Raw genomic sequence first — 16,604 nt, forward strand, 5'->3', positions numbered from 1 at the left:
TTATTCTGGCTTACTGTGAAGTGATGTGATGTTTGTTAATCTCTGTATGTCCACATTTAAGAGTAAAGGATCAAAAAGTTGTTTGGAAGCTCCTGGCATATAGATGGGACTTTGCTAATGTAAGCTATGCTACTGATTAACTGAAAGTTTCCAAATCTGGAAGCTAAATGGGGTAAGAAGACTTGTGGGGTGTCCCCAGTATTAAATATGCATACATTAACTTAATCCCTTCCTTTTCAGTACAATACTCTGCTTACAGTTATGCTTAGGTGCTCAAAAGTAAATAAACTATAGCATTCTCTGGAGATTAATCTCTAGTTTTTGTTAGAGTGAACAAAAGATACTTGTGCATTTTCAACCCATTCCTTCATTTTGGTTCCTTCCTTCTTCACTATTTTTCTGAAGATTCACCAATTCTTCAGTCTGTGAAGTTTCCTTCACTAATCAGTTTTTTCCTGCATGCTGAAGAATTTAGTTACTGTGGTCTTCTCTTTCATTTTTACTCTCTTTGCGTATGTGTGTGTACACACACCATTGTGCACATGCATGGGTGTCAATGTTCTTCAGTGAAGTTTTAGGAGGCAATGAAAGTAAAGTGAGCATGAGAATTCATCATTTTCATTAATAAGTTTCCTAATAAATAAAAACACTTCAGGCGCTGCTTCATTTTTATCTTGAAGTAAACTCTTCCAGGGCTCTATTCTTCTGTTCCAAATGGTGTAGCCACTATGAGGCTTAGTAAGACCACTCTAGTTTTGGGATTGCATCTCAGTACCATCCTAAGGACTCCCTTTGCTTCTCTCCTATGTTAAATTCCTATTTTCTCAATTCCCATATCTTCCTCCCTGATTTATGTATTTGCTTGTTTAGTTTCCTTAGAAAAGTGCATGGGAGATAAATCTTTTGATACTTGACATCAGAAAAATGTCTACCCTCAAATGATTTTTGGTCTAGGTGCAAACCATTTTATCTCGAATTTTAAAGGCATTGCTCTGTGCTATACATAACACAATCTATAATCTTCCAGTTTCCACTGTTGTCAGTGAGAGAATTCACATATTGCACCATTTGAAACTGAAACTTTGTCTTTACTCTCTGGAAATTTTAAGGTTCCTTTTTGCTCCTAGTGCTCTAAAATCTCACGTGAATATGCCTTAATGTGGGTCATTTTTATTCATGTGCTCGCTCAGGGTGCTTTTCCAATAGAGGAAACTCATAGCCTTTGACACAGGTAAATTTTCTTAAATTTCTTTGTAAATTTGTCATTTCTCCCATTCTTTCTCAAACTCCAAATTTTTAGGTATTACACCCATAGGACTTACTTTTCTGTTTATCTTTTCATTTCTTTCCCCCTCTCATTTTCCCTCTAATTCTGGGGGGCATTTTAACTTTTGCCTTCTATTTCTTCTACTGAGTTAATTTAGTTCTGTCATTCTACTTTCTAAGAACTACTTTCAAACTAGAAACTAGTTTGTTTCTTCTGATCACTGTTCTTACAGATTTATATATAAAAAAGAATTCTCTTATTAATTTTAGTATGGTTTTGCAAGGAAGGAGAGATAGAAAGGAATTTTCCATATTTGCCATCATTTTTGTTAACTGATTAATTTCCTTCATCCCTCTCAATCTCAGTACCTCTAAATAGTAATAAAATCTGTCTACTCGAGAATATTTTTATGAAACTAAAAAATTAGGTGATGATGTGAACAGCACTAGAGTACTACCGAAGTACAGAATTATATTTACCCTGAGACAAGTTTTCAAAAAGGGAAGTATTAACTTCTTTATTGCATATTAGTGCCATTATTTTTAGCTTATTATTTACTTAATAAATTATTTATTTTAAAAGCCCACACTTTTCCTATAATATATAAGTAGGATTTTAAAAAATTTTAACATTTCTTACCAATAGGGTCCACAGGTAATTGGCTCTAAAGAAATGTGATGCATAAATAGTCTTCTATCTTTTATTGTCCCTAGAAAATATTATTTTTACATTATTTATTACATTATGTACTAATGAAAACCTGGTAATTTTATTTCCTAAGTCCATTACACATTATTGTAAACATCAGCACAAAAAATTTGAAACAATTAAAAACTAAACTTTTCAGCACACATAACACTCAGTAAATAACAATCAAAAGAAATACATTTACAAACTGATAACTATATACCAAATAACTCACAATGTAAACATAGAAAAGAATCAGCATAAATTTAGTTAACTGATGTTAATCATTACCCAAAGGTATTAGCTGTCAATACAAATATCAAATTTAAAATTCAGTTTTATGAATGTCTACAAACTGAACTTTAGATATTATTCATCCTAAGTATATAAGTTGTACTTTACAAATCTTCAATTAATCCACTAATAGGGGACTAGTTTAATAAACTAGAATCTACTGATGTAGCCATATGTTCAAGTGTAATGCAACCATAAGAAAGGTCTCTATATTCTCAGTAAAGAGTGATCTCTAGGTAAATTCTTTTTCTTTTAAGATTTATTTATTTATTTATTTATTTATTTATTTATTTATTTATTTATGCAAGCAAGCACTGGGTATAGTTAGAAGTGCGGGAGGGTGAGAGAATTCACCAGAGCCACAGCGGGGAACAGAACTGGCAGACTGACAAAACACACTGCTGAGGGGAGCAGCGGGCACAGCAGGAGAGGTCTGCGCGCCATATGGGCCCCTTGCCAAGCCGGCCAGGGATCGAACCTGCGCTGCAGAGGCTGTGGGCAGCTTCATAGCCCAGCGCTCAACCGCTGCGCCACTGGGGAGGCCAATAGGTAAATTCTTAAGTAAACAAAAAAGAAAGTACAAAACAATACATGTATTTGAGTGATAAAGGTAATGAGTACATACGTTACCTATTTTTATAGGTAATCCTAAAAGAATATATAAAAAGCCATTAAAAATAGTTACCTATAATGAGCAAGAAGTAGGAAAAGTGATGAATTGTATGGAGGGAATATAGGTAGGAATACTTCTCTAAATATATCTTTTTATACTTTGAGGAATGAAATGTTTTATTTATCCAATACAAAATTAAAAAAGAAGCAAATACTGAAATTCCAACCAAATCAAAACAAATCTAACCTAATTATCAAATTGGTAATCACATACAAAAAATATTTTGAGGGACATTTGAAGAAAGTTCTTTGACTATACATTCTTTGACTATACATACACACATTCTTAATGATACACAGTCTTAGGACATAAACTGTAAAGAATTCTGAAGCTTCCCTTAGCAGTTTAATTGTTAGTTGCAACACTGGTATTGTAAATTTGAAAACATTATGTATCTACTGTAAGAAAATAAATCTTAAAAGGTGATCCCTGGAGCCCTTCAGAACAGGGTGGGGACACATGACCCATCTGATATGAAAGCTGGCAAAGCTATCATAATAATTATGATAGTCTTTTTTATGGCTGACATTTCCACCGTGTTATATCTGGTTGCATACTTGCAATGATTATCTCAAGCAAGTGTACCTGAACTACACAAGTCATTTTTAAATAGAATTCCATTTTCACTTGAAAGAATTACTGACAAACTACAGTTGTTCATACTTAGATATTCAGCAAACATTTTCTCAAAAATGAATGAAATGAGCTTGTCACTACAAAGAAAACAATAATATTTGTTGCCAGTGGTAAAATTCAAGCTATTAAATGAAAATTGGTATTTTACTTTGAAGTTTTTTTTGGCCTAGTATCCACAACAATTTTCCAATACTTAAACTTCACATTAGATCAGTGGTGACATTAACAAAAATGATCAATATTGCACAATAAAGATGTGTAATATTCAGAAGACTTGTATAACTCTATGAACTAGTATTTTGAAATGATCAATATACAATATTATAAATATCAAAGTTCCTCAGTTTTAATGTTTAATATGGTAAATATGAATAGACATAATCCATAGAAACAAATATTCTTTGGAATTCTCAGACTTTTAGAGTATGAAGTGATTTTTTTTCTAATTAATTTTTTTATTTTTTACATCATTGTTCATTTTTGAACAATATTTGCATCCCCTGCCCCCTCAGGTGTAGTCCCCATAGTTTCCTTCACCAATGCACCTGTGCACCATCATCTCAATCCCCTGTGCTCCTCCCTCCCTCCCTCTGATCCCTCTCCCGCCTCCTGCCGTGCAGTATGTCTCTGATTTATAATTGTTCGGTTTTGCTTTGTTGTGTTTTGTACTGTTATTATTTTTTTACATTGATGTCTTATTTGGTTCCCCTATATTCCTGCTGTAAGTGAAACCATCTGTTATTTTTCTTTTTCCTTCTGGCTTATTCCACTGAGCATAATTCCTTCTAGTTCCATCCCCGTTGCTGCAAATGGCATGAGTTTATCTTTTTTGGGCATTTGAGTTGTTTCCAGTTTTTACCTATTGTAAATAGTGCTGCAATAAACATAGGAGTACTGAAGTGATCTTGAGACCAAAAAGTGTGAGAACCACTGCTGCAGGAACAAGTAAACATAATTATGTTATTGTTATTAGGAAACAAGAGTTTCCTCATTAATTTTAACACTATTAGCAATGACCATACCTAGCACCCAAATCTTATTTTTAATAACTAGTAGCCACTGAAAGTGTCTTAGGAAATTGGGTTGATTCTATGATGGAGGCAAAGAAATTTGCAGGGAGATTCTAGGAAATTCTTTTGAGATAATAAAAAGAAAGCTCTTAAAGATAAAGACATGTGAAAACAAAACCCTTTGGAATAGTTTGAAAGTTTTCACTTTCAAATTTGAGATGATTTGAACATCAATAATAGCTTTTTTTGTAAAGAAATGCATTATTTATAATGAATTTTATTTTAAAATTTTACATACCAATTACAAATAAAAATCTATGAATTTTTATTCAACAGAAACAAAAGAAAATTCATTTGTTAACACTATAATTATTACACTATTTCTTACTGAAAAACTGATGAAATTAGGGAGCACTAACCCTGCCATTTTCGGAAGTATATATAGTTCATCCCTAATTGTGTAGTTAACGCTCTTCCTTGCTGGAATCCCACCTAATAAATTTTTAAGGAATAACAGAAATTGAAAATCACTACTTTCAACCTCCAATTAAATAATTAGTTCAGGTAATTATCCATGGATGTTAAAAATAAAAATTGTTTGGTAAACTGGCTATTCTCACAGTACCATAGATTAGAAGTTAATTATAAATAGGAAAATACATCTTTTCAATGAAGTGATCTGGTAGTTATCATATTGACCAAGTGACCATACCATTTCACATTATATTTTCCTGATATGATTCAATACCTCTTCAATGCTTTCAATGCCTCTTCTATGAGGCATTCTTGCCAAAAATGCATAACCTAATCCCAATTAACTCTGATCCAAACAGAGTATACAGCAACAAGTTAAATGATACAAAAAGGAAACAAACAAATCCAGAACAAGATAGTCTACAGGACAATTGGCTTGGTCATTTTAAAGTGCTAATGTTATAAAATAGAAGACTACCCTAGAATAGATTTGAAGCAATTTTCTTTAGTGATAATGAGTGTGGATATACCATTATGAAATGTTGTTATGCCTGAAACTAATATTCAAATGTTCTAGCAAAATACAAATTTATATAAGTATATACACATTACCACAGACATATTACTATACATATATCCACATATTATAAATCATTAGACTAAACAGTATTACAAAATAATACCTACTGAATCTAGGTGATGGCTATTACATTATTCTTTCAACTATTTTGTGTGTGAAGATGTTCATAGTGAAAAATAATAATCATAATCATTCGCTAGCAAATGGGGGATGATGGTCATGCTGAACAAAATTTTTTAAAAAGATATGACATCAAATACTGAATATGGACCAACTCAAGATACCAAAAAGTAAGTTAAGATAATATTTCAGGCAACAGCAGCACTGTTAGAATCAAATACATGTTCTACTTTCCTCTAGAAATTCAAAATCAAATATTTCTAAAGGGTAAGATTTGTCTATATTCATAATACAATCTAATACCATTCTTTTCAAAACTTAAAGAGGAATCACATATTATATAGGCTTAAAAACAGTTTATCAAAACAGCTGGGATTACATTAAAACTAAAAAGCTTCTGCACAGCAAAACAGACAATAACCAAAACAAAGAGACACTCCACTGATTGGGAGAAAATATTTACACTCCATACAACTGATCAGGGGCTAATTTCAAAGATCTACAAAGAGTTCACATGACTCAACTAAACAAAGCAAACAATCCAGTCAAAAAATGCACAAAAGAGCTAAAAAGACACTTCTCCAAAAAGGAAATGCAAATGACCAGCAGGTATATGAAAAAATGATCAATATCACTTAAAATCAGGGACATGCAAATTAAAACCACAATGAAATACCACCTCACACCAGTGAGAATAGGCCATACTTAAAAAAATGGCAACAACAAATGCTGGCAAGGATGTGGAGAAAAAGGAATCCTATTACACAGCTGGTGGGCAGGCAAACTGGTCCAACCAGTATGCAAAGCTGAGTGGAGGTTCCTTAAATTACTAAAAATGAAGTTACCATATGACCCAGTGATTCCACTTCTAGGAATCTACCCAAAGGAAAAGAGAACATTAATTTGAAGAAAACCTACACTCCTATGTTTACTGCAGCAATATTTACAATAGCTAAGATATGGAAACAACCTAAATGCCCAAAACAGATGAATGGATCAAGAAGATGTGGCACATATACACAATGGAATACTATTCAGCAATCAAAAAATGATAAACTCATGCCATCTGCAGCAACATGGATGGAGCTGGAAAGGATTATGCTCAATGAAATAAGTCAGAAGGAAAAAGAATTGGATGGTTTCACTTATAGGAGGAATATAGGGAAACTGAACAAGGGATCAGAAAAAAAAAAAAACTAGCAGGCAAATTAAATCTGAAACATAAGTGGGGGAGGGGAAAGGACGGGGTCAAGATAGGGGAGGGAAGAGCACAAAGGACTATGGTGACGGTTCTCGGGCCATGTGATGATGGGAGTTTTATGGGGATTACACCTGAGGGGATAAACCAAATATTGTACAAAAATGAACAAAGATGAAAAAATAAATAAAGCCACATACAAACAAAAGATGCTTCACATTAAAAAAAAAGCAAAACAAAAACAAAAATAAAGAAGTTTATCAAGTAATAATTCAGTATGGTAAAAACTATCCTAGAAATTATTTACACTTTTCACAAAGAGTAGTAATCCTGGTTTCAGTTTTCAACTAAATTTCAGAATTCTTGTGCATACAAGGTTTGAGAACCACTAAGTGAGGAGGAAAAAAAAAAAGAATATAAATGTCATATTCTGAACACTAACCAATTCATTTCTAATCTCTATTATTCAGGAAGGAATGAGTTAGGAAATTCCAAATGCTTAGTGTAAGATTTACTCCATGTGTTTCGAAACTAAACTTCTATGTATGGTGTAATATAATATCCCTCACTATCTGAATTCTTCTTATCCAAACTCAGGAATGAAATATGTAATGAGCAACAGTTATATTTGTTTTATTTTCAAGTATTCCATGTAAGAGTTTGGGTTTCAGTTTAATTTTTTTTTTTTTAAGAGGCATGTTTTTATTTATTTGTTTGTTTGTTTGTTTTGTTTATACATGCACTGGGTACAGTCAGAAGCGCGGGAGGGTGAGAGAATTCACCAGATCCAGAGCGGGGATCAGAGCAGGCATAAGGACCGAAGTACACTGCTGAGGGGAGCAGCGGGTGGCAGGAGAGGTCTGCGCACCATGTGGGACCCTCCTCCGGTGGCCGGGGAGCAGCCGGGGATCGAACCGGCGTCACAGAAGCTGCGCGCAGCTTCGCAGCCCAGCGCTCAACCGCTGCGCCACCGGGGAGGCCCTGGGTTTCAGTTTAAATGAGATAGAAATCACACAGATTTTTAAGCAGACAAGTTACATGATGTGAACTCTGTGTTAGAAAAAATGATTCTGGTTGCTGTGTTGAGCCTTGCTTGATTGAAGTACAAAGGCAAAAGTAGGGGTGTGAGTTAGAATCTATGATGGTGGCTTAGATGAGTTGGTAGGGGTGGAGGTGAGAAGAACTGATCAGATTCCCGTAATATTTTGAAGGTAGACTTTATAGGACTTGTGGGTCGGTTATGGTATGTGAGGAAATGAATAAAAGACAATATAAAGGTTTTGATGTGATTAGGTGGCAGAATGGCAATGAGAAGAAAGCAGGTTTGGGGTGAGGATTGAATTAGGGCAAGATTTCAGCACTGGCCTTTGTAACTTTGAGATATGTGTTAGGAATCCAAATAGAGATATTAAGTCAGAAAATGAATAAATATGTCTGGAGTTCTAGGACAGATTAAGGCTGCAGATATAGTTTGATAGTATAGTTAGACAGAGAAGAGATCTAAGAACAAAGGACAGGAGCATTTCTATGCAGCAGGAAAAGGAAAGAATGAGGAAAGATCACCACCAGCAAATGAGAAGGAACAGCCATGTAGGAAGAGACCAAGAGAATGTCTCTTGGTCTCAGAAAAGTGTCTACCTGTATTAAATCAGACTGAAAGAGTCAAATGAAGATAAAACCCTCTGGGATCACTATGGCTTGGGAAAGAATAATTTTGGTGGCATGGTGGAAACAAAAAGTCTAACTGGATCCCCCAAACTGGATTTAGTCCTTACTAAATACTTACAGCTTTTTTTTAATCTAAAAGGTCATTATTTTATAATCATATTATGTGCTCCAATTATGGAGAATCCCAATATCATACTAGTATTATGAAGGGAAAGCTCACATAACAAACAGGGCAAGATATGTTTAAGAAGCTACATAACAAAATCTTATTCAATTATGTATATACTCAAAATAACAGAAAAAAATAACTTAGAATATTATGTATAGTACCTACAGAGAGAAAAATGACAGAGAAGCAAATTTTACCATCTGGAGTGGTTTTTGAAGCCTTTAAAGATTTTTCTTGATTTTCCATTATTCTGTCAAATTCATTTAACAAGTTTCTTTTGATTGGGGGTTCTCCTAAAAAGAAATTTCCATACATGTTTTTAAAGCAAATAAAATCAATTTTACTTTTCAAAAATCTATATCCCATTAAAAAATATGTTAAGTAGAAAACACATACTTGTAAATTAAATAGCGACCATTCTACTTTGAAAGAGAAAATTCATTTTTTGCTATTAATTTAATTGCTATTATTTTTTGACCATTTAAAACACTACTGTATAATGGGGTCTAGGATAAACAGATATTACAAGATACTACAGAAAGCTACTTTTTAATAAACTGGCACTAGATATAATTCTAAGAAACAAAGTTTCTTCAAAAATTGTTTTATTGTATTAATTTCAAGAAGGAATTTCTTATATAGGTCCTTGGAGTAAATAGAAGAAAATATTTTTTTAGTGTAATGTAATACTTAATTACATTGAAACATTAACAAAAATAGTACTTCTTATTTAAAAATCCTAAACCGGCCAAGGGAGTAAGAATAAACCACAATTCATAATTTTTAAGTTATGCATTTTCATGTCACACTGAGGTAATGTGGTAATAGGTACTTTGTTTTTTTATGCTTTATTAAAGGAAATGTCAGATTAGCAAATAAAAATGTTCATACAAGGTTTTATCAAGTATTATATCATTATTAAGTGATTCAGTTGTACAAGAACCTGTACTAGTCAAGTAACCAGAAGCTGACTGGGTTATATACTTACATACAGTAGAAATGAGGAAAATTAAACAGTGATGCTAGTGAGAACTGAGTTATTTTTTTCTTCTAGACAGGACAACCATTTCAGTATATACATGAACAAAATGGGTTCCTTATAGTCATTATTTTCCATAAATTATGAATATTTTTAAGCATCTGTACCTCAGAATTCTGAACTAGAGAACAGTTCAAGTATTATAAACTTACTACCTTGCCTATAAAATAAACTTAGTATAGAATGTGACATGGGCAACAATTAAGCCAATCTGTATCTGCCAGGATGACCTAAAGTCAAAAGACATCAAGTAAAAGAATGAACTCATAGACTTCAGTGTCTTTCTCTGTAACGCAAAGGGACCAGACCTGGAGACTACTGATAACTTAAGTATTTTATGAATCTATATATTGTTAAAAGGAGACAGTTTCTTAAAATCATCCACTAAAAGTTGGGGAGTTTATTTGGCATTTTACTTTAATTACGAGTAATCAACAGATTGAATTATTTAGGATTATTCCTATTCATAGATACTAACAGGAAAAAAAAATATGATTAACTTAATGGTTGAATTGTTAAACATACATTTAAAAAAGAAGTTAGAATATAGTCCAAATAGTATTAAGACCAGATATTATTTGCCAAGGATAACAGGTTTTAGAACACTTTCAGATTAAAAAAAAAAAGTAAGCCAACACTTACTGAATGTCCTCTACTATGCATCAGGTTCAGTGCTAAGAGTTCCTTGGATATGCTATTTTGTTTTAGTCTCATAATTGCTCTCTGACAGGTGTTAGCTGCATTTTATAAAGAAACTAAAACTCAAGAGAAACTAAGTTAAATAGTGCAACTAGAAACCAACTTTCATAGTTCATAAGAGAGTGTGAACCCCTGCTGGATATAAATGTGTGTGTGCACATATATCTAAATCTATGTATGTATATATGTATGTATGTATGTATGTATCTTATCTAAAGGTGCAGATATACAGTTAACAAGTATGCAGGTTATACGAAATGTCACCTTTTCCAGAGAAACTCAAACTTTTAATAGTAATTTCTCAATTATATCAGTAACCTTTAAAAAACTAAGAACCTCAAAACACTATGGTAGTGCACAGAAATTGAGTTATATCATATTCCCACTAAACTACACATAAAGTCTGAAAAAATATACTTAGTTTACAAGACTAATTGTTATAAGGCAGTATGCCAGGACTGCTAAGGAAAACCGACTGGCAAACCCAAAAGAAAAGTAAGATACTTACCAACTGAGCCAAATGAGTCTCCCCTTCTTTTCCCAATTCTCGAATTTAATAAAACTGCTTCCTTGTTTTTTTGGCATGAAAAAAGTGAGTGTTTGGCATGACTTAGTTCAGAATCTGTCAAGTCACCATCTTCCATAAAAGCTTTGGCAATCTCTACCGCTTCTCTATCAAAATAGTTTTCTGGATGTTTGGAGTAAGTAGAACAAGCTTCTTTATTTGCTTTCATCGGGAGATTAGATAAAGTTTCAGTTTTACCAATTTCCATTTCTGTTTTTGCAGGTAAAGCTTGTTCTTTTCCCAAAAGCTGGTGGTTCCCAACAAGTGATACTTTGGTTCCTATTAACAACTGTTGTTTGTCTTGCTTAAACTGAGAGACATATGGAGAAACTTTAATAGAGTGATTATTTTCTGAAGAATCACATTCAATAGTACAGTTATTTGATACTTTAAGTTCTATATTGTAGGTGTTTTCCATTTTCAAGTTTACAGAGTGCTTTGGGGTACTCTTATCAATATGGGGGAGAGGAAGTATCTCTGATGCATCTTGTTTAGATGGAGGTGAATGCTGAAGAATATATTTGGTTCTGATTAAATCAAATTCCTCTAACATTCCCTTAACTTTGTTTAAGGCACTTTCAGAAACTGAAACCTGTTTTCCACTTGCTGTACTAAATCCAGAGAAAGCAGGTAATTCTGAAGGAGTATATACCATAGCATTTTTTTCCTTTGTGAGTTTATCTGAATGTTCATTTTTGTAAGATACTTTGGAAAAGTGTGGATTGGTATTATCTTCTATCTTAGAGAACACCTGTCTTGCCTTTTGTAGTGCAGCATCTGATAATTGTACAGATTTTCCACTTGCTGTGCTAAAAATCCCACATGTATTTGCAGCAGAGACTGTTTTGGGAAGCTTTTCCATATTAAATTTACATGTATCAAAAGTTTTCATATTAATCTGACATGGTGTTTTTCCAGAAACATTCTCTGATCCAGACATACTTTGCTCATTTTGTAACATTTGTTCACTTTGAATGTCAGGAGAAACTTGTGAATGCATACTATATTCTTTACCATCCTGAGAGTTGGGAATACTATCCTCTGAATCATTCAATGCCTTCTGATAACCTGACACAATTTTTGCTTGGCAAGTGCCCGATTTATTCTTAATACTTTGCTTATTTACCGCACTGCAATTACTCAATGTTTTGCCTAATGTCAATCTTTCTCTTCTTGCTTCATGTGAAACAAAGTCTAATTTAGCACTTGTACAGAATGCAGGTGGCCCTTCCTCAAAGTTATCTGAATCATATATGGACAATTTATTGGCTGTATTTTTATTTTTGCATGGTGAAGATTTACTCACAGGTTTCTGAACACAAATATCTTCAGTTTGTGGGCATGTGTTTTCTCCTCTTATGGTAGCTGTTACTTCAGAAGAACTAGTGTTTTTTCTGTCTTTGACATCCTTGACTTTTGGTTCAATATCAGATTTATTAATTTTATTTTTTGAGAGCTTTTCTGATTTATCATATATATCATTAGAATGACAAAAATCAGAATGATACCCACAGCTGTCAGATGTGCTTCTGTTACTTAAATAAGTTGTATGTCGTTTTGGAGAGAAATGACTTTCATCATTTTCAATGAAGATATTATTTGAACTATTTCCATTTGAAGGATTTTCTACATAATCCTCGGGATATTCTTTTAAACACATAATATTGGTAACATTTATTTTTTCTGGTTTATTGAATTCTCCTCTAAGCCATTTTTTTGCTTCAAATAGTGATGCCTGACTCACAGAAATTTTTTTACCATGTCCAGTGCAAAATGCAAAAGCTGAATTTCCAATGGCTGAAGTTGATTGATTTGTATAAGTTATAGGACTTTTTGCTGTTTCTTTTTCTTTATTTTCAGGTACTTTAACATTTAGAGAGATACTATTTGATATTTTGTTATTTCCAGTTTGTCTATATAAATTATCATTTAAAAGTCTGGGTAGCATGACAATCTGATTAGAAACAATTTTTTTCTCTTCTAGAGATTGCTGCATTTCTTCATACTTTGGAACGGTTATTTCACCTGTCTCACATGTTAATTCAAGCCCTTCTTTACATACCACTCTGTCCTTTAGTATCTTTGTTCTTTGATGACTAACATTATTGATTTTACTACTACTGCTCTGTTTTTCTTCGTCAAAAATATGTCTCACTTTGTCCAAAGAGTCCTTTGCAATTTTTACTTTTTTCCCACTAGCAGTATGGAAACACAACATAGTAGAGTTTTTGATCTTTTCAATTTCATATTCTGGTAGTTGCTGGAGAGTCAGTAATTGATTTTCAGCACCAATGGGGTCACTTTCTTTCAATATTTTATCTTTAACCATATCTGTTTCTTCATGACTTGAAATGTCTACTTTGTTCATGTCAAAAAATAATTCAGAATTCATGGAGTCTGAAAAGCTGTTCAACTCTTTTTCTGTACATTTTTCATGAAAGAAATTTACAACTTTATTTAGTGACTCTTTGGATATTTTGATATTTTTCCCACTTGCAGTCTGAAAGGATAAATCAAAAGTGTCAAAATATTTTATATTTTGCCCCATCTTATTAGCAGTTAACACTTCTTTATTTGAAGCATTAACATGAAATGTTTCTTCAGCTTTCACAACTTCCAAACAAGTTAAATCTGATAAACCTTCTTTAATTAGAGTGTTTCCCTCTTTCATAAACTGGCTGGATAATTTTTCGCATATGTTGTGATCAATAAACGGCAAGCCATTTTTCTCTCCCTGAATACAAGCTGTATCATTTTTACTTGAATCATTGTCATCAGTTTCTACTAAGTTACAGATGTTTCTGCTCGCACCAGTAAATCTATTATCTTCATTTTCTTTACTGCTTTTGTAATCTTCAGTCTTTTCTTCAACAAAAAGGCCAGTAGTTATCTCAGTATTATTTTGTAATATTATTTGGCATTTATTATTTTTCTCATTGTTATAATTTTCTATCTTACACATTGAAACAACAGAATCAATACATTTACTTGAAGTGAAATTTCCTGGACCTACTTCTGCAGAAGTTTCCTCACTACTATTCTCAATGTCACTGAATAGTTTCATGGCTTTTTGCAGGGCTTCACTAGAAACATTCAGTTTTGTTCCAAGAGCAGAATAAAAGCCACTAAACTCCACTTCATTTTTATCCGCTAAATAGACAGTATTTTTGTTGCAGTTGGTTTTCAATAAGCAAGCAAACTTTTGCTTACCTCCAACTTTATCCTCAAATTTGTTGTTTACCTGACAGGTCATTGGGGCATTAACTGTGAGCTGCAGATGAGGATCTTTCCATTCCTCTGGATTGGGATTCAAGATAGTGATCTGTTTTTCAGGCATTTCTAATGGCTTATTCTGTGGTATGTGCCTTGGCTTCTTAAACTGTGTAAATTCAAACTGACTTCCTGATTCTTCCAATATAGTTGAAAGTTCAGTTATTTCTGCCTTTTGGCTAGGTGTTAAATTATGGTTTGAATAAAGATCTTGATTTAAAGGTAAAACTGGAGACGTGTGATTATTTTCACTATCAGAAACGAACACATTACTCTGTACATACCCATAAACAATATTAGTTGACAGTAAATCAAGTGCGTGAGGTTTGCTTTGTTTCTTTTGATTACCTAATAAGGGATTTATAGTCTCAACATAAGGTAAGTTAGTAGGATGCTGTTCTTCAATATCTTTGAAGAGCATTTTACTTTTCTTAAGATTGTGTTCAGAGAGTTTTATCTCTTTATTAGAAGCTGTTTTGAAGCCATTTCCAAAATTATGATTTGAAATTGGATCTGAGAGTCCGGCCCCTTTATTCATGTAATCATTATTCATACTTGATTTTACATCTATATTCAAGGAGATGTCAGACTTCAAATCTTGAACTAGACTCATATTGAATTGTTGCTTTACAGTGTTTCTGTTCTCTCTAAGATTATGGACTGCATTTGATGAATCAAAATCTCTTGTAATCAACACCTGCATTGCTTGCTTGTCATCTATATCTGTACCTATCATATTAGAGCTCTTGAGAATGCGTTCTTTTACATGACTGAGGGCTGCCTCATGAAATTCTTTACTATTTTCTAAAACAGGAATATTCCCTTCACTAGATGGAACTAAGTTATTCTCATTGCCTGGGAAAAGTTCTTCAGAATTTGGACTGACAGTTATTTTTGAAACTAAAGCAGTATCTTCTTGGCCTTTTTGGGTTACTGTGGGATTGTGAATTTGGCTGAAATGTTCCTTCACAGAAGGTGATAAGAACTCAGCTTTTTTAGAGCTTTCATTTAAAATACATATTTCTTGATTCTTTTTAATGGAAATACATTTGGTTAACTCAAAACCAGCTTCACCATTCTTACATGTTAATTTCTTTGACATTTTGTATGATTCTTTTGCTCTAGAAGTCTCAACTGGGTTTGACAGAGGAACTTTGGAGCTAGGAGTTAAAATGGTGGTATTATCATGGCCATATAAAAAGCTTTCCTGGGGTTGAAAGTGAATATTACTACATTCCACTTCTGGATATGGATTTTCATGGTGACAAGCTGCAGGCAAGACCTTTTCTTTTACATCTGAAATTCTTTGGCATTTTGGATCATCTTCATAATGTCTTTCCAGAAAGCTTGAAAGACAATTAGTTTCTGTAGTTATAAATGACTGTGATTTTTCCTTATTAATTTTTAGATCTTTATAATCAAGTTCTTGAAATATTTTATTAGGCGAAATGCTTTCATTATTGGAGCATTTTCTCAGATTTGTCCCCAAAAAACTGGTTAAGGACCACTTTGGTTCTTCAGAATTAGTCTGTAAACTGTTTTTTTTGATGGAATAATGCAATGAACCTAAAGAAGAAGATACAAAGTAATAAAAGTACCGTCAACCACTTACTAAATATTTTCACTAAATTAAAAAGGTAGTGTCTAAAATGAGAATTACATGAAAAGCAAAAAGTAAATGTTGAATATCAGATTTAAAACAGCACTATAAATATTCTCTACTTTGAAGTGATTACATTTTCCAACCAAAGATAAGTAGAAACCAGTATTTTTTGTAATATGTATCAACTCAATCAAAATTAGTACATAGTTCAAGAAAGCAGACAGCTACCATAATTAAGATTCAAAATACTTTCATGGCAAAGTAAAACTGGAGTGAATCCATAACTAATATTTGTATAACAGGAGACAGAAAAGCAGAGAAGAGGAAAGGATGAGAATACCAAACATTTCCTTTAGTTAATTCAATCTTTCATATGCGGGGGGAGGAATCAACTTTCAAAAATAAGATCTACATATGAAAAATTACCTAATCTCAAATAGAAAGCAAATGGGTCCAACTGCTCTATTCAATTAATTTTACTGACCATGTAAATTTCTTACTAAAAAGTCAAACTAATCTCGTTTTACCAAATCAGTGACAATGTTAGCTGTTTCATTAGTTATTAATTCTGAAATATACATCAAACATTTTTCTTTAGAAATTAACTGAATTCTCAGTTTCTCTGTAGTCCAGTTCTACCTATTATTCAAAG

At 32.9% G+C, this 16,604-nt stretch overlaps 1 protein-coding gene across 1 annotated transcript in view; it reads right to left on the minus strand.

Moving 5' to 3' along the window:
- LOC311188126 (breast cancer type 2 susceptibility protein-like) overlaps positions 1 to 15,915 on the minus strand; it is a gene marked incomplete at both ends in the record, with an annotated part of 40,900 nt that extends 24,985 nt beyond the window's left edge. Inside the window, 3 exons of the mRNA XM_084259880.1 lie at positions 1,907 to 1,976; positions 8,974 to 9,069; positions 11,023 to 15,915. Of these exons, the coding sequence (XP_084116006.1) occupies positions 1,907 to 1,976; positions 8,974 to 9,069; positions 11,023 to 15,915 (5,059 nt within the window). The remainder of the gene's footprint in view (positions 1 to 1,906; positions 1,977 to 8,973; positions 9,070 to 11,022) is intronic.
- Positions 15,916 to 16,604: the final 689 nt, after the last annotated feature.

The sequence above is a fragment of the Talpa europaea genome, assembly GCF_964194135.1.
Source record: "Talpa europaea genome assembly, contig: HAP1_SCAFFOLD_284, whole genome shotgun sequence".
In the NCBI taxonomy this organism is placed as follows: domain Eukaryota; kingdom Metazoa; phylum Chordata; class Mammalia; order Eulipotyphla; family Talpidae; genus Talpa; species Talpa europaea.